General features: G+C 38.0%; 1 protein-coding gene across 1 annotated transcript in view; it reads right to left on the minus strand.

Moving 5' to 3' along the window:
• Positions 1 to 4,534: 4,534 nt before the first annotated feature.
• The window catches only part of Maob (monoamine oxidase B), a 112,630-nt gene continuing 93,947 nt past the window's right edge, over positions 4,535 to 23,217 (minus strand). Inside the window, exons 9-15 of the mRNA XM_047535913.1 lie at positions 18,630 to 18,726; positions 17,095 to 17,148; positions 14,546 to 14,603; positions 10,455 to 10,552; positions 7,248 to 7,359; positions 6,647 to 6,709; positions 4,535 to 5,516 (exon numbers count right to left, since the gene is read on the minus strand). Of these exons, the coding sequence (XP_047391869.1) occupies positions 5,364 to 5,516; positions 6,647 to 6,709; positions 7,248 to 7,359; positions 10,455 to 10,552; positions 14,546 to 14,603; positions 17,095 to 17,148; positions 18,630 to 18,726 (635 nt within the window). The 3' untranslated portion in view covers positions 4,535 to 5,363. The remainder of the gene's footprint in view (positions 5,517 to 6,646; positions 6,710 to 7,247; positions 7,360 to 10,454; positions 10,553 to 14,545; positions 14,604 to 17,094; positions 17,149 to 18,629; positions 18,727 to 23,217) is intronic.

Below are 23,217 nucleotides of genomic sequence, written 5' to 3' on the forward strand. Positions count from 1 at the left end.
TCTTGGCTTGAACATTTAACAAGAATCTTTTAGAATATGTTAATTTGAAGACAATTTTGTCCTTGTAGTGCTTTCAAAATATCTGTATGCATAGTCCACAAGCTGAAATACCATTAAGATCTCACTAGAAAAAAATTAAACTCAAATGAGTCTTCCTTGGAACTTAAAATGTTAATAGGAAACAACAAGCAATAACAAGAATCCACTAACATATTTATTTCCTCTGGAGTGCAGAATCTTCTAGACTGTTCTTTGGTTACAAAGGTAAATTCATTATTGAAATGAGGACTGAGTGAGAAAAAATACCCTGCTTTCATGTAAGACCTGTTTTTCTTAATGTGGACCCCAGGTTAAGAAGGAAGTAAAATAATTCTTAATAAATGCCTAGGAAACAAGATCCTAAAGGGCATATAGTAACACAGGACTAGGTAATTGGGAACAAAGTTAAAGTTTGAATGCAAGCAGATAAGAGGGCAGGTGAACATTAGCAGAGGAAAGATGTCTCTGCTATGTAGGTCCATTGCTTCCATAGAAAAGTCACAAGCAGCAGGGCATGGTGGTACATACCTGGAATCTCAGCATGCCAGGATGCTGAGACAGGAGGATCATGAGTTCAAAGCCAACTTTAGCAATGGCGAGGCACTGAGTAACTCAGTGAGACCCTGTCTCTAAATAAAATACAGAATAGGGCTGGGGATGGGACTCAGTGGTCGAGTGACCCTGAGTTCAATTTCTGGTAACCACCTCCCCCCAAAAAAGAAAGGCCACAGGAAGAAGAAGTAATAAAGATCATTTGCAATGTGGTTCAGTCAATTCTAATTTTGTCCTGGAGCACTGGCCATTGCTGCTAAGATATATCAATAAATTGAGTGACACATAAATCACTTTACCATCAACCCTTCAGATTTTGGGTATCCTGCCCCCATTCCTGTGATTTTGCCTGCTCTTTCCTGTATCCACTTTGTCTTCACCACTGTCACAGAAAGGTTTGGAGTCAGGTCAACTTATGAACCCACAGAATGGTTTGACACAGGAATCAACCCTAGTCCAATGGGTCACATGGCTAAGGTAGCAGGATCAAAAGACCAGGTGACCTTTCTGCAAAGATCTGTTTCTGACTCTTTTGTTTTAAAGGTGACCCCAGGCATGGCAAACAGTGAATGCTTCATAAACACCTGTCCAGTGCTTATTCTATTTGGAATTTATTGCAGGTGTATAGCCTTGAAGAATCCAAATTGGAATGCCCTCTTTATTACTAAAATATCCATGAGAATGTCACATAAACAGACCATTTTCCTAAGATTTGGCATCTCTCCCTTTGATAAAAAAAACGGATAAGAAAAGAAAAAATGTCATATAGTTCTTCTCTCAATAGAACCCTTATTTTTCATATTTTAATTGGTGCATTATAATTATACATAATGGTAGGATTCATTATTACATATTTGTACAGACATGATATAACAATGCAATTTAGTCAACATCATTTCCCCTTTCTTTCCCCTTTCCCTTTGATTTTCATGAGATCCTCTCCACATTTCAACACAACTCTTTTTAAGTTGTCTATTGGCCCCTATATATGGCAGTTCGTGGGTGCTACTGCATCCTTTCAGCCCATCCTTTCACTCAGACATTGCTGCAACAACTAGATATGAAAACTGATATCGATGCCTTCCTTAGTGGTTATTCTGGTACATGGGTAATCTTAGAAGTTCAAGGAATTAATATTCCTGGGAACACTTTGACCATTGGAGGATAAACATTCTCCCCTTTGGTCCCTCAGCTGATCTGTTCTGAGGTACGTTCTATGTGATTTTAAAGGATCCCCAGCAGGTCTGAGCACCAGTGACCCACAGCAGTGACCAGCTTGATGACACCCTTGGGACACCTCTCTTTTCTCTGTTTAATGCTTTCCAGTTCTAAGTCTTAACTCCTGGGATCACTTCTGAGAATGAATGCTCTGCATTAAAATTTATTGTTTGAGTGAGTCTCTGCTTTTGGGGGGGACCCCACCCAAGACAACCATGCCATTCAATCAAGATATTCCTTCTTTAGTCAAGCAATTCCTATGATCTATGAAACAGGTCTCTTAAATTTGTTGAACTAATGCTTAATGTTATTTCAGAGAGCAACATTGTTTCGTTTTATTCCAAATCATTTTCTATGCATCTTATTTCCACTGGGATATAGCTGGGCAGCTGAAAGAGGTTGGGGACAGAGCAGTAGACCTCTGAAAGGCTCAATATCAGATTTCCAAGATTCCTGTATCTTCAAAACAGTGAATCCTAGCCCTTGGTTAAGACCTTCACAGAGAAGGTCTGTGAAGATGCTGTGAGACCTCTAACAACCTGTTATATTACTCTAAACTAAACCTGTTATAATACTTCAAACACATGGGTCTCTCCAAAGCCCCCCAATCATTCTGATGTGCACCTCCAGTTGAGGATCAGTTTTAGACCCATCAATCCACCCAAGAAGGAAACTGCACCCAGCTATTAGTACTGCCTCAAGTACAATATAGTCAAGAAAGTCAATGATACTCTCAAAATAAGTATAAGGGAAAAAATCATAATTAGTTTTCTGCAAAAGAGGCCTTGGAAATATTATGTTTGCTAGGTAGGTACAGCAGAATTGTCAATTCAGAATTAACATGAAAAAGTTCAGGAATTTATTTATTCATTTATTTGAGACACTCTGAAGGTTCAGGCACCATAGGAGATAATGAGGGTGAGAAGGTGAATGAAAAACAATGTCTGACCCAGGGTATTTGAAGAACTGGCTTTTTCTTGTGGGAACACTTAAGGGATTTTTTTTTCATATACTCTCACACTGGCCCTGATTTTGGCAGCCACAACTCAGATAGTGCCACAAGACCTTTTGATTAGCCAATTTTGACTCCTGTTCAGTTTCTGTTTTCTGGAAGTTTCTCTGGCAGCCTCTCACTTTCAGGTCACTATCTTGAGCAGCATCCAGGGTTTCAGATTCTGCAGGGGTGAAGGATTAACCTTGAAGACCCCTCACTAGATTTAGAATGAGAAGGTAGCCCCTGTTCCCCTCTTTGAAGTGAGTTGGACTCAACATAACAACTCTCTCTAAAGAGATGTCTGCACAAATCGATCCCTTCAAAATTCTCTCCCCCCTCTTTTTATATCCTCAAAACTGGTGACGGGATTCAACAAGGAAAATTCTAGGTCTTTCTCTTGACATTTCCCATTTTTGTCTATCTCCAGATTCACCTTGGTAACTGATAGCAAATATAACTTGGCACCTCAAATTACATGTTTTTTTTAATTACATGGTGGTTTTTCTTAGTTGTAGATGGACACAATAGCTTTGTTTCATTTATTTATGTGGTGCTGAGGATCGAACCCAGTGCGTCACACACGTGAGGCAAGTACTCTACCACTGAGCCACAACCCCAGTCCAAATTACATGTTTTAACAGGAAGGTAAAATTGCAATTTCGCATGGCAAGTAGGGGATAGGGTTGTATGCATGTGACTTTGGGAGAACAAAGAAAAGGGCCACTTCCCCCAGCTGGAAGTCGAGGGTATATCTGGTGAGTGCAATTACTTATTTGAGTTCTTTTTGATGGACATATTGGTATTAGTAATGTGACAACTTTTTAAGGGAAATTTTTGGAAGAGTACATGCTCAAAAAGACACGGCTATGGCAAGTATGTTATTTGTTACTTTTTATTTTCATTTATTTATTTTTTACAGGGCTGGGGATTGAGCCATGAACCTTCAGCATGCTAAGCAAGTACTCTACCACTGAGCTACATCCTCAGCCCCTACATTACATTTTTTTAACAGATTCAAAAACCAAAAGGGTCACAAAGAAAGTTGTGGGTTCTTTAATTTCCTCATTTAGTTTCCAACTTCCTATAAATTCATGTATGTGAATGTTATTATAAAATCAGAAACTCTATATTATTATTTATTAATCCTTGGGGAGTTCTTAAATTTCACTTATGCCAAGAATAATCAGCTTCATTTTTCTGAAGAAGAATGTAAAAATGGTCATTTGTGGACTTAAAATACATCCTGATAAAATCCGACCTTGTTAGTCAAGAGGTATGAATGCTTTGAAATGATGATATCATTTAAAAAGTAGTTCATATAGAAATTAATGGACTGTGAAACTGTAGTTTTAAATTAATGAGTATACCTAGTTAAAAGCTTTGCACTGATAAAGAGTATAAAAGGTCAACTGAAATAAAATTACCTTAATAATTTAAGCATCTTGCTTATTAATATGTCAATTATTTTGAAAGTTTTTTTGAGGGGAATAAGAGCAAGAGATTGTGTCATTTAGCATCCTTATCATAGCATTATAAATCATTTACCAAGTTTTCACACATATGCCACCCATGATGGATCACACAATCAAAATCCATGCATCAACCAGGCTTCAGGAAAATTTTGACTAAATGCTTTCAAGCCACAATTATATACCTAATACTGGATCTTTATTTGGTCTGTCAAAACCTTGAAGGTCATCACCCAAAAAAGAAAAGAAAAGACAGTACACATCTGCTCAATCAGCTTTATTTTTAATTATTGAAGTGTGCACTAACCTTTGTGTGGAGACATAATGGAGGTTACAAAAGAAAGACAAAGACAAGATTCCTACTCTCAAAATATTTAAAGTTGGCTGGAGACACCGAACAAGACCGCAAGGCTTAAGGATATATACTGAATAGCATTTGAGCCACACGAGACAACATAGTACAGAATAAACCCACACAAGGGACACCATTAGCAACAATGGCAGTGGGGGAAAAGGACAATGAGGAATTCATCTTGGGAGGTGGAAAAAGCATTGAACCTGTGTTCCAGTCACCCAAATACCAGTGGCTTATTGTGGATCATAAGCAATTAGTTTCACTTCTGTCAGTTTAAATTTACTCAGTTCTAAAACAGACGAAAATCACATGGTGTCTAGGGTTTTCCAGCTATAAAAATACAAGATTCTAAAGACTAATGCAGAAAACTTGGGAAAGAGAGGACATGCACAAAGGAAGGACATGCACAAAGCCACATAGATGGACAAAAACTAACTGCATGTGTATTGGCAACGTATGTTGTGGGAAAGCAAGGACCTTAAATGAACATATTATTCTAAAGATTCTAAGGGCAATAAACTTGGAAATGGTTGGGACAGCGGGCTAAGCCAGGTAAGGGATGCTAACTGAGGGCCCACATGGAGAAAGATATAGTGTTTCCTGTGGTATGATTCATTCTCATGCTCCCCGCCTCATTCTGCATTCTTCATATCTTTGTAGAATTTTATTTCAATCACTTCCCCAAGCTCATATCTCAAATAGAGTAAGAAAGCGTATGGTTAAAGATGGCCTCCTGTTAGGCCCGCACAAATAAACCCCTTTTGTGGGCCAGGAAGCCAAGAGCTGTTGCTGAAAAGATGGTTGTCAATCCAATCAGCCTTAGCAGGCCTGGCACGGAGGGCAAGTGTCTCTCCAAGAAGGTCGTGGTAATGGGCCGTGCAGGGACATCCTGCATTCAGAGAACATTTGGTATTAGTACAGGGCTTGTGTACTTCATTTCAGAGAGTCTATTTCCTCCACATCTCCAAAAGTGACCCACTCTGTCCAACCTCTAGGCCACTAAACATGACATTCCCTCTGCTAAACCACTCCCTCTTCCACACTTCATATCCATAGGGAGTGTTTCTGCAGCCCCAGCCTGAGATGGTCTCCTCTTTTCACATTTTCTCTCAACATATCTTCTCTGTCATACTCTGCTTGTTGGGTTATTTTCTGTATTTCCCAGCACATGGGGTGCTCTATGAAAGGACTGCTGTACCCTTGGTTCAGTGGTCAATGCAGAAAACATACACCTTAAATATTTGTTGAGCAAATGCATCCTTGGTCCCTGCAGTCCACAATCCCATCTCTAGCAGAAGCACTAGAAAATGACTTTGGAGTGTCAGGGCTATTCTATTTAACTTAAAAGGGTAGAGGAATGTTTGACTTTTTTGCTTCTTGTCCTCTACAATGTGTTTTCACTCTAATTTTTATGTGTTCTTCCTTCTAGCCAGGGATACTTCCTGGGATTTTATTACAAAAGTGAAAAGTATATTGAAAGTTCATTTTAATCTAAATATGTTCCATTTTGTTCTATCCCTTTGCCCCTGGACAGGAGATAATATACTTTCCTTTCTTTTCTTTCCTCCTGTAGAGATTCATCAGGTCACATATTTATTCAACAGACATTTATTGAGTTCTTTTGGATTTTTTTTTGTTTTGATTTTTTCTTTGTTCTGTGGTGCTGGGGATTGAACCCAGGGCCTCTGCATGCTAAGCACACGCTCTACCACTGAGCTATATCCTCAGGTCCCTACTGAGTTTTAAATAAGTCTGAAACTCTCAGAGTGCCTTCCCCTCATCAAAAAAAAAAAAGCACACACATATTTTTGTCTAATAACATGCAGTGGGTGTGGTGACTACAAATTAGTCAAAGTTTATCTAAACCTCTCACCTTTGCCTTAACCCATGATACTATTTAAATATTCATGGGGTGAACTGCTTAAGAAAAGGCCTGGATATATATTCAAGTGTGTTTTCTTGCAAATAATTGCTCTTAAAGGAAAGATATCTAAAATAATGAAATAAAATATAGCCTACCACAGACTCTGGTTCTGGTTGCCAGATTTCATCTTCTGGAATTTTCCCTATGGCATGCAAGACCTGAAATGAAAAGAGCACGCTGGTGAAGTGAAAAGTTTATACCGTCTTCCTCCTAATCTGCTTTTTGAATAAAGGACTAAGTGAATGTCTCTTGAGATATCCATCAAAAATATCAAGATAAAGGCCAGAGCAGTCAACTCAACTTTTAAAAGGCTCCAAAAGTTTTACCATAAATTTTAGTAGTTGTAAACACGCCTTAATGGCTATGAGATCAGAGGAATTGTCCAGAAAGATAAAAATTAATTCTGAATCCTAATAGAAACATGTCTGATTCTATAATATCAGACCTAGGTTATCTCTCCAGTGTAATCTCACAGGCTCTTTTTATTTTGGGTGACATATTAGATATTCTGGTTATTACTTTTGGGTTAAGGAGTTTCTTTTCACTTGAAACCACCATTATATTGGTGTTTCATGGGTCTTCAGATGGGGATTATTTGAAGCGGGGCGGTTGGCCACCAGGATCTCAGACATCTTTGATCTTCTTGTTAGGTCCATGGATTGCTTCCTTACCCACATCCAAGACACTGGGCCCTACCTCTCTGGCTGCTCTCTCCCCAGCCTCCACAGCCCCTTCCATGTAACCACTCCAGTGTGTGGCAGTCTCAGTGCCTGCAAAGTAAATCCTGCCCACTGGCTGACGTAGAACCCTGGAAACAAAAGAAAAGAGGTAAGCATGATTGTCTCTGACAGTCAGAGATAAGGTTTCCCACAAAGATTAAGGCTGGTCAGTTTCTTCAGATTCAAAACTTCAAGGAGGACATTGGAAATTTTGGAATAATGTTCATCATCTCCATCACAGACAAAATGAATAAAATCCAAAGTCCACTCCTATACCAAGAGCTCACAGTAAAAGGAGACCTGACATTGATGGAGGGAAAATATGTACTTTCTTCACCTACATGAAGTGAGGGACTATAGGAACCCAGTCCCATATTGTTCCTTTCAAGGTTCACCATCTCTGGGTGACATATGCCCCCAATTCCCCAATGGTTATTCCACCGATGAACTTGGAAAATCACTTCCTTTCACTGAGCCTTGGCTCCATAACTACCATTCATTGAGCACTTTCCTCTGCTAGGGTTGACTATGACTGGATAAAATAATGGCTAACATTTTGGGGGTGTCACATAGTTTTCTAAGTGCATTAATCCTCACCATAATTGTATGAAATCAGTACTATTATCACCATTTTGCAGATGAGAATATGGAGGTAGGCTGTAGTAGACATTGTGATGTATCACACAGACCTCTTTCAAGAATGAAGGATTTATTGGGCATGGTGACACATGCCTGCAATCCCAGCAATTTGGGAGGCAGAAGCAGGAGGACTGTAAGTTTAAAGCCAGGCTCAGCAACTTAAAGGGCCCTAAGCAACTTAGTAAGACTCTGTCTCAATTTAAAAAAAATACAAAAGACTGGGGATGCAGCTTAGTGGTAAAGCACCCCTTGGTTCAATTCCCAGCACCAAAAAGAAAAATAAAGGACTTACTACAAGCTGCTGCAACTGCTGCCAGAAGACAGTCTTCTAATGTCAGCCATCTTTAGAGACTGTCTCCACTGAAGAACACTACCGCCCCAACTTGAGACTATTCTGGAGGGTCCTTCTAGTGCCATAGTTCCTCACAGGGTCAGTCGGGGTCTTCACTGAAACCACTACAGCCGGAATTCTCCCTTTTCCCACTCCTGCTCTCTTCCTCTCCCTTCCACTGGTGTTAATTTCAAGGGCATGCTCTAACATATACCCTGTCTACTAATTATTTCAGAGACTGCTTCCTAGAACCTAGCCAGCAACAATGACAGAGCAATTTGTTCTAGTTCACAGAGAGTAAGTGGCAGAGCTAGCCTTTGAACCCAGATAATCAGAATCTACAATCCAACCGTCTTAGTCAGCTGGTTATGCTGCTTCTCTCTACTGCATTAATTTTCTTTTTTTCTTTTTTTAACCCCAAAGGATGTTTTTTTTTTCATTTTATTTATTTATTTTATTTGTTTTTATTTAATTTTCAATCTTTTCAAGAATTCCATGAAAGAGCTATTATTATCATTATCTGTTTGTGGACATGAGGAATATGAGAGTGGGAGAAATGTGCAATGGCATATCCAGAGCTACACTGCTAGAAAATAGAGCCAGGGTTTGAACCAGGTCCCCCAGAAGTCAAAGTCTTTGTTTTTATCCGATATCATTTTCCTAGTATGTCATTACCATTATCAGTTAATAGAGTGCCCACATGCTATGCAAAGTAATGAAGTGCCACAGCATTTGGCCTATAAGAGGGGAAGTCTATTGTAACTGAAAATAAATATCATAAGAGAAGCACTGTTCACAAGTCATTATTCATCCTATTGCAGGTTTGCATTGTATCAGGTAAAGAATGTCCAAAGCTCACATCCATGTTCCACTTTAGTCAATACTCTACACCACTGGACTTCTTATCAGAAAAGTGAACAGATTGGCCTGAATTGGTAGATTTTTCTTCACCTGCCCTTATTGCCATCATCAAAAAAGGGAGGGGAAATAGAAGAGAAGATATTATAGAATATTAGTAAATGGATAATAATAACATGGAATAATCTGGAATAATCAAGAACCTAAGTGTATTCAGGAAGGGTTTCCTGCAAGAGAAAGTGGATTTTCCTTCTCCACTTTCATTAAACTATGCTGTATGTATTTTGCTGCTTATTCACTTTTTACAGAGGGAACTTATTCCATTTGGAGACTTCTGCAGATTTCCCTTGGTGAGGTAGGCTCAAGCCTCCATGTGTTCCCAAGTTATTATTATGTCCCTCTATTAGAGCACTAATCTCAATACTTTAAAGTTAATCTTTTTTTAATGTTCTGTCCCCACCTCATGCTCACCCTGACCCATCACACTGTTACCTCCTCAGCAGGGAGGGGTGTCCTTGATATTTAAGTTTCCAGGAGAGTGCTTGATAAAGAGCTGGCCTTTAGCTACATACTGAAGGAAACAATTAATATTGACTTATTATACACTCAGCATATCTGAAAATCAATGATTCAAAAGCTTATCGGGTAGTGCTCTTTGGCCCCAGAATGTTCTCTTGGATCATATTTTGCCATGTGCAGGAAGATAAGGAAAGTGTTAACTAAAATCATTATGCATCTTCTAAAAAACAGCCTTTTATCTTTCTTTTTCAGTTTTTATGAACTTATTGATTAACCAACTACATTTACTCATGCCCTCTGTGTGTTGACTACTCTCAACAGCCTTTCACTCACTGTTCCACATTTCCCATTTTATTTTGACTGAGCCCTTAGCATTACATGATTGCCTGGGTTAGTGTTACTATAATGGTCATAATAATTACTGCTATATTATTAACTCATACATTGTTAATTGTCATCAAATACAAATTTGAGGAAGTTTGACTGTGTTCTAAACTCAGTATAAGGCCAACATAAGTGAGCCCTGACTATCCCTATTGCTATTCTTATGCTCTAGCATTCTTTGGTCATATTGACAAGGATTGCTCCTCCAGATGAATGAAGCATGAAAAACAACATTATGGTGCAGAATTATAATGGCTTCATTCCTGAGAGTCACAAGACACACACAAAAATTGGGGATTTTTTTTCTTTTTAAAAATTTTTTGTTTTTTTTGTTTGGTATTTGTTTTTGTTTTCTTTAGTTTTGTATTTAGAATAAATAGGAGAGAGAAGTGACATGAAGAGTTTGGGTTCTGGTGCAGGGAATTTCAGTCACCATTCAGCACTCTTATCTACCTTCCATATTGAGTCATGATCCCAGGGGGGAAGTAGGTCGTGTAGCAGCCTCCAGAGTACTGTTCCTCACACCAGTTCTTCTCTTCATAATGCACTGGCTGTAAGACATAGTGACAACAGCCTGAAGGAGATGTAGAGGGAAAGAGCTAGTCTAGAATAAATCAAACCGTCTAAGAAACCTCATAGTAGAGAACCAATTTGCAGTCATTCCTCACAATCCAAGGAGTTTTGGTTCCAGACCCTCTGGTGGGTACCAAAAACCTTGAATTCTCAAGTCCTTCATATGAAATGGCATATTGTTTGCATATAACTTATGCATATTCTCCTATATGCTTTAAATCATATCTAGATTATTTATAATACATAATATAATGTAAATGCTATATAAATAGTTTTGTACCATACTGTTCATAAAAAAAATGACAAGAAAAAACCTGTACATCTTCATTATAACTGCATTTTTATATTTTACATTTTAAATGCAACCATCAAGGTTGGTTGAATCCACAGGTATAGAATCTACACTATAGAGAACTGCCTATATTTCTGAAATAGAGCCTCATTATCCTGGTATTTTTGAAGATTTGTTTTGGGCAGGTAAATGTGTTGATAATAAACCTCAAAGAAATTCAGGTTTTGCTAAGTTTTCTCACTTGGCTCATGCATGCCTTACCATAAGCACTATTCATAACCTGAAATTGTTTATTTCCATACTTAACTTGATATTACCTGTTAAGAAGTTTGTAGTCCCTAATGTTTTTGAGAAATGTTTTTAAAAGAACTTATGCTTACTGGAGTGGTCAGACAGAAAAAAGCAGAAAAAACATGTCTGTCAAAGAAAAGGATGACCAGATTCATATTTTCTTGCGGAGATGAGCTTTGTTAAGGGCAGCTGGACAGATAAACCTCGGTTGTGTGGCATGTATATGCTTCTGTTGATGGTGGTACTTGTAAACAAATTTGGTCTTAACAGGCAAAATTTCAGCTGAGATTTTTGCAATGTTTGAACTTCTTTTAAAATATAACCACTGGCAAAAGATCTAAAATCAGCACACTACAGTGATACAGTCAGCTCAATACTTATAGAAGCCCAATTCCCAACAGCTAAATTATGAAATCAACCCAGATGTTCATCAATAGATGAATGATTATGAAATTGTGATAGATAGATAGATAGATAGATAGATAGATAGATAGATAGATAGATAAACACATACACACACAGTGGAGCTCTACTCAGCCATAAGTAAGAATGAAATTATGGCATTTGCTGGTAAATGAATGGAAATGAAGAATAACATGCTAAGTGAAATAAGTCAAACTTAGAAACTCAAGGGTCAAATGTTTTTTCTCATATGCGGAAGCTAGAAGAGGGAAGGATATGATAACATAAAGAACAAATAAAATATAAATTAGTAGTCAAACGGAAGTCAAGTAGAGTAGAGGAAGGAGAAGGAGAGAGAGGAGGGGAAGGAAGACAGGAGGGAAAAGGGAGGGATCATGAACTGAAATCAAATTCCATACATGTATGAGTTTGTTGGGATGAACTCAACTACTAGGTATAACTATAAAGCTATAATTAAAAAATTAGAAAAAATAGGTGCTGGGAGAGTCACTCAGGGGAAGAGCACTTGCCTAGCATGGGCAAGGCCCTAGGTTGATTCCCCAGTGGGGGGAAAACTAAATAGATTATTATTAAACATTACTTTGAAAAGATAAAATCAACATAGCAAGTTTTAAGATAACAAGTGTTTAAAATAGATTTGAAAACCGTCTTGTTTAAAAAATTTTGCAATTGCATAACTGACTTTGGACAGTCATTCTTAAGGTATCCTATTTGCAAAGTATGAAGAACTGCCTGACAGGTTTAGTGGCTCCAGGTCTGCAGCCAACTCTTGAGTAATCAGCCTCCTCTGGCTGCTTGCAGCCAATTTCAAGAAAATGTGTATCTTCTCTTTCACCTTTCCTTGCTTTCAGAAATTTTTTCCTTCCACACAATACACACTAAAGCAAGAGCAAAGCAAGCATCTCTCTCTATAACAAAACCATATAAAGGCAGAACCAACTCATATTTATCATCAAGAATTAATCATCCACATTAGAAAAAGAGACTTTTCCACATGAAAATGACCACTTTTTTTTTTTGCAATATGAGAACAACTGCTTTCCTTACCAGACAACCACCTCACAAGTTGTTGGAGAAACTTCAATTACAAACAGCTTTAGCCTGAGAGTGTCTTAGAATGTGACTTCAAAGAACCTGGAATATCTCTAATACCATTTTTAAGCAAACACAAAGCCAAAACCAAAACCAAAAAAAATCTAGTGACTTTTAACAGATGTTAAATGATATTTTTAGTGTGTATATATTTTTGGATTTGCTACTTACCACCCTGAGGTCTGGAGTCTATGCCTATATTTATACTTACTAAATGGCATATGAAAACAAAAAAAAATAAAACAAAGCACATTTTTCATTAATATTATGTTCTTAAAACCAATCAATGAATAGTTTTTGTTCATTTATTGAGCAAAAATTCCAAGAAAACCTTGAAAGCATGTGTCTCACCTATATCAAGTACAGATAATCTCTAATGGAGTTAAAATCTTGTTTTAAAATAATGAATAAAGTCTGGTGTGATGGCACATGCCTGCAATCCCAGCCACTTGGGGAGGCTGAGGCAGGAGGATCTCAAGTTCAAGGTTAACCTTGACAACTTAGTGAGACCTGGCCTCACATTTTTTAAAAAAAGGGATTGGGGATTGGGAATGCAGTTAACTGGCCAAGTCTGGGTTCTATCTCAAGCATTATAAAAAGAATGAGGCAGGAGGGAGAGATGGAGGGAAGGGAAGGGAAGGGAAGGGAAGGGAAGGGAAGGGAGGAAGGAAGGGAGGGAGGAGGGAAGGGAGGGAGGGAGGAAGGAAGGAAGGAAGGAAGGAAGGAAGGAAGGAAGGAAGGAAGGAAGGAAGGAAGGAAGAGTCAACAAATTCAAAAGCCACAACTACTTGACCTGGAGGAAGTCAGCCACTCCAAAACTAAGCAATGTAAATTTTAGGGCAATAGCACTAAGCCATGCAGCTGCTCAGTTAGATTATGATATATATTATAGATACTCATGTCTGAGAGGTTTAACTAGTGAACCACTTTCAGCACCCTCTTTAAATTTTTCTCACATTTTAATTGCTCATTTGTACATCACTCTCCACTGTTCTCAAATGCTTCATGCGTAACTGAGTTTAATAACCAGTTTCAAAAGGTGATATAATCCATGTCAAAGCAGTAAAAATCCAGCAATCTGGTGACCGTTACAAGAACAGCAATTCATCATTTTAAATATTGATGAGGCACCTTGCACCCTCTGTCACTAAACGTCCCAGAAGGAAGTGCTGGTTTGTTTGCTTACCACACTGCCACCATACCCCACCTGCCCCCACCTTCACCTGTAACTACATCAGAGTTCTACTTGATTGATTTTAAGATCATTATTTCCTCAGGATTACTTCCAAAGATGTCTAGGAAACTCATCTGACAGGGAGGGCCCATCAACCTGTCTTCCTACTCTCTGATGTTCAAGGGTAAAACAAGGCAGAAAAGGGGACATAACGAACGGGAAGGGAGACTGGTCATCCTATAACTGTAAGACAGTGAGGGTGGAGCCAGTGTTAGTTTATGGACATGAATGAACCTCTAGTCTTCTTACAAGACCACCAGAAAAAAGGAAAGCTCTTTTTCATTCCCATCCTGGCTTCCAGGATCTAGAACTTTCCTATGGGTAGCTGAAACTCTGCCCTCTTCACCCCCTGATGGAGCTGGAGGCACAGTGACCCACACCCTGCTCCAGGTTGAGCACTGATTTCAGTGACAAGTGTAGCACCACCTAAACCACAACATGTCACAAAGTTCCTTATCTGCCACCAGCACAGCCAGGGTCCAAACTCTCTGGGACCACTTATAAATTAACCAGCCCTATGAAGACCCTCTGAAAGTATATCAGAGTAAATATGAGCTCTAGGGCTATGTATGAACCTATCCTTGCTTCAGGATGAACAAATTCTACCACCCTTAGGAAAGGGATGGGAAGCAGTCTTACCTTCAGAGCTTCTTGGGAGTCCAGAACTTTTGCATAGAGCTCACAAAGTTTCTTCAACCTATGGAACAACAACAACAACAACAAAAAGTGAAGATGAAGAAAGGAAGAGAAAGAAAAAGTGAGAGGCACCCATTCCCTTAAGAGAAAGACCCGGTGAGCAAGTTATATTCCTTACTTTGTGATTATGTCAAAATGCACCATATGTTATATAAAACTGAAAAGAATTTTAAAAAGAACACCAGGTCAAGTGACTAAGGGCCATTTAAGACTATATTAAAACCCTCATCTAGAAAAATAGAACTTATAATTAAAATAAAATGTAAACCCAGGCACACACCAGCTGTGAAATTGTTGGCAAATTAAAAACAAGAAAAGACTGAGCCATTGTTCCACGTCAACATTTCATTTTAAATCTTTAGAACAAGGCATTTCGTCTGATCTCAAATGTCTTAAACCGATGAGGTCACCAATACAAATCATGAGAGAATGTTGATAATTTTTTTAAAAAGTAAAGTGATATGTCACTCAACTCACCAGGGAACCCAGGGCAATTTCTCCATTTGTTCAAGAAAAAGGACGGTACCTCTTAAAGTGTCAGTCCATCTGCTAAGTGCTGGAGATTCTGGGAGGGTGAAGATATGGCTCAAGTCACCTCCCTCTATCTCCCTGACCTATATGAGGCAGTGGACCCAGTGGGAAATGTAGGGAGCAGGAAAAGCTGTGATTTCTGCTTCTGTTTCTTACCACTGTGAGACCTCAAGCACATTACTAGAGCTGTCTGAGCTTTAGTTTTAACAACAATCTCCATGATTTTTTTTATTAATGATTGAAAACTGTGGTTCCCAGACCTACAGCATCAACATCATGAGGGCACTTGTTAGAAATGTCAATTCTCTGGTCCTGCCCCAGACCTCCTAATTCAGCAAGAGGAGTAGCAGCAATCTGCATTTTCGCAAATCTTCCAGATGATTCTCAAGTTTGAGAACCACTGATATAAATTTTCCCGCCCAGTAACTGGTATGTAATAAATAAATGTTCAACAAATAGTAGCTCTTAAGTCTAATGAGGGATTTGGAAGTAAGCCAATTGTTATAATTAGTCAATAAAAATGAGTCAATTAATTATCCAATTAAATCCATCAACTATATTTCTATAAATAAAGTTATTTCAAGCCTGCTTTTTACAGAGTAGTAATGCTAACAAGGATCTTGAACATGTTTTAAAGCTAAGCCAATAATTTTAAAAATATTATCATTACCATTTTAAATTCAGAAATTATTTTTTTAAATATATAAAAATGCCTATTTTTCCCCTCAATCTTACTTCTCTCTCTCCTTCTCTTTCTTTGTCTCTCTCTTTATTTTCACATGAATAGTCTGGCACAAGCAGAGGAAAGGCCAGAAAGAACAAAGAAGTAAAATTAAGTCCAGAAATAGAACCAATTACATAAGGGTAAGACTTCATAAAGGTGAGCATTTTAAACCAGTAAAGAAACAACAGATCATTCAATAAAATGGCTCTGGGACAAATGGCTGCCCATAAAAGAAATAATGTTGGACTCCTACACTCCTACATTAATTACTTCTTACACCAAAATATATTTCAGAAGGATTAAAGATTTTCATATAATAGATGAGCCTAGAAAACTAATGGAAAAATTACTGATTTTTAAAGAAAAATCTTGAAATAGGAAAGTCTTTTTCTATGCATGATAGGCCATTTGTAAGTCATGATTTAAAATTAGATAAATTTGACTACATAAAGAGATAAATATATATCTTTTTAAACAACAAATAAGCTATAAATATAATCAAAAGACAAATTGGGAAAAGATTTGTTTCAGATACTGGTGAGCGTTCAGTGAACTAACCAGACAACACTTCCTAACTTTCATGGATCTTATGTTGCAATGGGGAGATTTTTAGGTGAGGGCTTAAGCAGACCTCTATAGCCCTGACCACACACAGAGATGTCAATGGTCACAGAGGAGCATACTAACAGAAGGGGAAAGAATGCACATAATGTTATTCAGGGCTTTTAGTTGGTAAATATGTAGTGGTGTGGGAATACATAATTGGCAGTGATGAATACTAATTGCCAGAAGAAATTGCCACCTCCAGAGAAATCAGTCCCTTTGCACCTATAATCTGTAATTGCTATGCATCACTCATGTACAGCAGCACAGTAATTTCTCTACCTGGTTATCTTCTCCACCAGTTCATTTTCAGCCCTGGTTTATATTCATTTTCACAGTCTCCATAGTCCCTAGCATGGTGACTTGTGTACAATAAACTCGATAAATACTAATTTGAATAATTGGTTCTTAAGCTATCAACTTTGTGCCTTTATACAACCAGACCCTTAAAATTAGCATAACAGATACATAGCATTGGCAATACACATATTATTGGGCAGCTCATAAGTTTAAAAGTTAAGCAAAATTGAAAGGCAAGCAAGTAGGCAGAAAAGAAGGAAAGAAAGAGGGAAAGAAGGGATGGAGACACGGGGAGAGGAAAGAAGGAAGGAAGAAGGAATACTTCTTTTGTTACCTTTCTTCTTTAGTAAGACGTGCCAGTTTTCTGGCTTTGTGAGCAAGGATAAATCTGCAATATATAAACAAGAAAAAGAAGGGAAATTAATGATTTCTTTCATCCTGGTCTCATTTTTATACTACACATTTGCCTGGAGTTCAATGTTCAAAGCCAATCAGAAGAAATAATATATACATTAACCTATTTTATGTTCAGAGTTTAACTGTTCACATGTTACATTTCTGACATTGAAGAGCACCTTCTAGCTTTGAGGAGCAAGGGACAAAAAGTAGATGACTGCCGATGATTTGTGCTGAGGGTAACATGATGAGTGACCCACTTTCCCCCATCTGGCTGATGGCCAATAGGAATGAACTGTGGACCCCAAATGCTTCCATTAAGGCTGCATGTGAGTGCTTCCAGTTTAATCCAGTTCTTGTTCTTTGGTTCTCTCTCCTCCATGGTGTCTCCCTAGAAATGAACCTTCTAGATTCTGCCTCTATTTCCAGTTCTATGATTGCTTTCAACTTAACAATTGGTTTTGACTGACCTTTCTTACCTTGGTTCCCTATGAAATAAACTTATACATGTCCTAGGATCCATCTCAATTTTAATTGCTCCAGCTAGACACCTCTTTGGACCAGGTTCTGGCTCCCAAGACAATCTCCCATCTGTGCTGATCTTCCCTGACAAGTTGAGGACAGGACTGACCTTGGTTCCTCTCTAGTGGGACTGAGAAAATCTCAGCATTCCACATGAATAACATTTACTATAATTTCAATGTGATTTGTCCCTACCGAAACTCGTGGAGAAATTCAGTCCCCATTGTGATAGTGTTGAGAGGTAGTGGGGCTTTTAAAAGACATTTTCAGGTTTCAGGGATTCACTATCATGAAAGGTTTAATACAGCTCCCATGAGAGTGAAGAGTTGGTTGTTATAAAGCAAGTTTGGCTTCCTCTGCTGGCTGTCTTCCTTCCTCTCTCACGGTGACTTCAAGGCACATACTCACTTCCTTTTCACTTTTCCATCATGCGTGATGCAACACAAGGCCCTTACCAGAAGCCAAGTAGATGCTGGCACCATGTGCCTGGAATTTCCAGAACTGTGAATTAAAACAAACCTGTTTTCTTTATAAATTATCCAGTCTCTGGTATTCTGTTATAGTAACACAAAACAGATTAACACAATAACAATGCCTACATAGGTTCCACAAGGAGCCATCTTAGCAAAACACCCCAAGTAATGTCTTTGAATAATGTTTCAACAAATAATAGATCATCTTTTGATCTATATCTACCCCAGCACTAAATATGAAGTGGAAATTTAATACAGCAAATTAAAAAACGTTATTGGTATTATACTTATTTTGTAGATATTTATTCCTTGGAACACATCAAAGAAAAGAAGCAGTATGAATTTTTCTATTGTTGGATTTGGAGAATAGTGTCATTTGGTAAAAAATTATTTAACAAAGTTTGAGACATATTTATTAATAGTGTTTGATTTTCTTGTCAATACTGAACACAACCACAGTGCCATAATTGTGCCTTACCCGATGATAGCAGCATAGCTGCCATCAGGTTTGGTATCATCCAATGTGTAGGCAATTGGGGCTTCTTCTCCTTCAATAACCATGGATCCACAGTAATCTTGGAGAATAGCAAAATGGAAGAACACATTCATCATCCTATCAAACTATGCAGTTACAATAAAGCACACATTTTTCAATTTGAGAAGCCCAAAGGCTGGAAAAAGCATATTACACTCCCAATTTATGAAGGCAAACCAAACTCATATTAATAGGAGAACTGAGTAGCAACAGTTAGCTAAAAAAAAAATCAAACTTTAAGTTCTTCCTTCTCTGAAAAGAATAGGGCAATGTGATATTCTGAATTCATCCAGGTCACCATTTAATAAAATCTGATTTTCCTTCACGTTAATACTCGTGTTCCCTATTTTCTCTTTCATAAGGAATCAGAATAAAATCACAGATGTACAAAGGAAATACTAGTCCTTTCCTGTAGAACAGAAGGGACTTTGATATTCACATTTCATGAAAAGCCACTTATTCTGTTTTGTTTTTATTTTTTGTTTTATGGATGGGGTCTTAATGTGTTGCCCAGACTGGACCCAAACTTCTGAGTTCAAGCAATCCAGCTGCACCAACTTCTCAAGTAGCTGGGACTACAGATGTGAACCACCACATCTGACCACTTATTCTATTTGAAGAATTTCTTGATGGAAAACAGGGCAGAGAGGACTAAAATTCATAGAGTTCCAAACCTTCATTTCAAAAATGACCTCCAAAAACCCTTTCCCCTTTAAGAACAACTTGAGAAACAAATTCAGATCATTCTAGAAAAAAGGGCTTCCCTCACCACCAACCCCCAGAAGCCCCCAAATGCAGTAAGCCTTTTGTATCTGTGGGTTCCACATTTGTGAATTCAAAACAACTGTGGGTTGAAAACATTTGAAAAAAATTACACATGTACTAAACATGTACATACTTTTTATTGTTAGTCCCTAAACAATACAGTATAATAAATATTTACACAGTGTGTATGTTTGATTAGCTATTATAAATGGTTTAGAGATCTTTTAAAGTATACAGGAGGATGCATGCCGTTTTAAATAAGGAGCATGATCATCTGATGATTTTGGTATCTGTAGGGGTTCTGGTAACCAGTACCCCATGGATCCTGGGAATGACTATACATTCAATTTCAACAAAAGACTGTGACAGAGCAGCAGTAAAACTGTCAGGCTAGGGTCAGAAATGTTATAATAATATCCTGCTGTAGTGTACTCCTCCTCCTGCTCCATCATTTACTTGCAAATTGGAGGTTGTTTCAACAAAATTATGGTGGAAGACTCTAGAACAAATGTTACATAGAAAAGTCAATAGGAGGGTTTTAAAATTAGGAAGAAAGAACAGAGAAAGAACTTTGCAGGCACACACGCTCATCCCCAACCTGTGGTCAGCCATGAGTGTGTGACCAGACATATCCAAAGGCTTTTTAAACTGCTTTTGCTTCTCTTTCCTCTCACATCCCTCCCCTCAGTGCACCTGCGAGAGAATCAATGTGCTTGCATGCCCCCTTCAGGTATGTTGGGGTAGGAATGATGTTGACAAAAACTGAAGTATGAGAAGAAAAAATGTTCAAAGTCTGTCCAAAACTGCAAGAAGACTTAAGAATATAAGAGAACTAGCTAAGGAATCACATATTACAAGGAGGCAAGAAAGCAAGGCATGATAGTGCAGGCCTGTAATCCCAACAACTTACGAGGCCCAGGCAGGAGGATTGCAAGGCCAGCCTCAGCAACTTTGTAAAACCCTGTCTCGAAATAGGAATGAAAAGGACAGAAGGACCCAGGGTAAGGACTCAGTGGTAAAGTATCCCTGGGATCATTCTCTACTATGGAAAAAAAAAAAGAAGGCAAATAAAGAGTGGAGATAAACAGAACAGATGTCATCAGTGAAATGAGCAGGTATATCTTGATCATATAGGGATGAGCTGAATGAACTGGCATAGGACACCAGGTAGGGCCAGGGTGAAGATGCTGCTTTCTAGGTGGAGGGGGCTCTTCAGACACTCTTCCCAGAGTGAAGGTGGACTCTGAACTACGTGGGTTCACTTAGAGATAAATGAAGAACCAGGGGTAGAGAGAAAAAGCCATGTTTGTGCCAATGGAAACATGAAGCATCAGTGGGTTTTCTATCACTTGTAGCTAGAAAGCTCAGGGGACCTTCCTGTGCACACAGTGTCTCATTCTTAATATTCCCTTATATCCCACCATCCTATATATAGTACACCTATGAGAACTTAAATTGAGCCATTTTATTAGGCTTTTAATAGGTGTTCTGTAAACAGGAGAATGGGACGTAATGGGGTAAGAAGGAAGAGGACATAGAAGGATATCCAGAAGTTTAACAAAGTTCTTTCTTTAAAAGAAAAGCATAGGAGTGAGGATGTAGGTCAGTGGTAGAGCACTTGCCTAGCATGCCTGAGGCCCTGGTGTTCATCCCCAGCACCACAGGAAAAAAGAAGAAGAAAGAAGAAAGAAGAGAAAGAAGAAGAGAAAGAGCAGAGAAAAAAGGAGAAACAAAGAACAAATCAACCAACTGGAAGGAACTTTCAGAAATAAAAAGACAATGATTCAGGGAATAGAAGAAATTTCCCCTGAAGCAGTAATATTCTCAGAGAGAACAGAAAAGATATTGTCGCTATGGAAGGTAATGAAGAAGAATATTCAGAACAATGTAACTTAATAGAAACTTTTTGTGTGTAGGGGTATGGAGGAAGAGTTCTGATGAAATAATAACAACATTCATCTGGTAGAATAATTGAAATTCACTCAGGACAAAATTAAGAAAAAGTAATAATGAAAGATTGTCCTACCAGTTATCAAAACATTTTATAGGGACTGAGTCTGTAGCTCAGTGGTAGAGCGCTTGCCTAGCACATGTGAGGCACTGGGTTTGATCCTCAGCACCACATAAAAATAAATAAAATAAAGGTATTGTATCTATCTACAACCAAAATTTTTTTAAAATAGGACATTAAGCTATAATGATTAAAATGGTGCAGTGCTGTCATATACTAGATAATATAAATTTGTGCTCTCCAAAGTGGGATAGTGAAAGAAAATGTATAGAGCTGTTAAAAATATTTGAAGCCCATTAACAAAGATTAGGGGAATAGAAAGGCCCTATGTAGGGGCTAGGCCTGTCACTCAGTGGTAGAGTATGTGCTTAGCATGCTAGACGCCCTGGGTTCCATTCCCAACATCAAAACAAAACAAAATAAAACAATAAAACTCATGTGTACCTTTGAGATTTTAGTTGGATTAGAAAAATATTTATTAGATATACAGAAAAACTTTAATGAGGCAATGATGAAAACATAATTTATAAAATGATTCAATATGCCCCTTAAGCCTTATTAATCACAAAGATATAAATTGTGAATAAGTAGGATAATTTCTCCTACCCAAGGAGCAAAAAATTAACAAATAGAATTAGCTAGTAACAAGGATTTGAGAAGATAGGAATGCTAACAAAGGCCAATCCAAATCAATTGACCTCATAATTCCACTTATACAAATTTATCCAAAAGGAATGTTCCTATCCAAATCTGCAGAACTACTTGCTGCAAGTTGTTCACTGCAGCATGGTGTATAACAGCAAATACCTGGAAACAAGAGAAATGCCTTTTGAGAAAATTTTGATAGAATCATACAATGAAGTACTCTTCATTCAGTTGTTGAAAGGAGGTAGAATTAAAGTACTGTTGTTGATAGGAAGAAGCAAATTTCATTAGGATATATATCATGATTTTAAAATAACATGATTTTGGAAAACTATAGAACATTTTAAATTAAATTTTCATATAAATATTATACATATTATCTAATACATATTAATAGTAGATGCATTTCTCTATATATGTACATGTATAATTAAAATATTAACTATGCATACACTAAATTTTTAAATATAAACAACTTATTATATTTTTTTCTGTTGTGGTGCTGAGGATAGAACCCAGGGCCTTACGAATGCTAGGCAAGTGCTCTACCACTGAGCTATACCACCAGACCAACAACCTAAACTTTAAACAATGGTTCTCTAAGGGGAGGAGCAGTAAGAGAGGAATTTCCTATACTTTTATTTTTCAAAGTTTTATGGTGAATAAGTTGACTTCTGTAAAAGTAGGTATTGTTTTTATCATTGAAATCATAAATTGATATGAAGACACAAAGATTTAAGATAAAGGGTGGAAGATAAGCAGAAGCAAAGAGATCAAAAGGATTCTGGGTTGCTAGCAGCTAGCTTTCTTGATGAAGGGGTGAGGTAGTTGTGATGGCTCCAGTGGAGGACAGGATGCTAATGGTGAGGGCAGCTGGACTTAGAATGACTTGGTGGAAGGCCAGAAAAGAAGAGGGAGCCCTTCCTTGCAAAATCACAAAGATGTTACACACCAAGGTACTGGGAAGAACTTTCTGGGATAATCGATCTAGAAGCAACCAGGTGCTCTTACTACCCATGCACATGCACATGCACATGCACACACACGCACACACACACAAAGGTGACTGTTAGATTGCTATGGTTTGGTAAACATCCCCCAAAGGCCCAT

Source organism: Sciurus carolinensis, chromosome X (assembly GCF_902686445.1).
Source record: "Sciurus carolinensis chromosome X, mSciCar1.2, whole genome shotgun sequence".
Classification (NCBI taxonomy): Eukaryota; Metazoa; Chordata; class Mammalia; order Rodentia; family Sciuridae; genus Sciurus; species Sciurus carolinensis.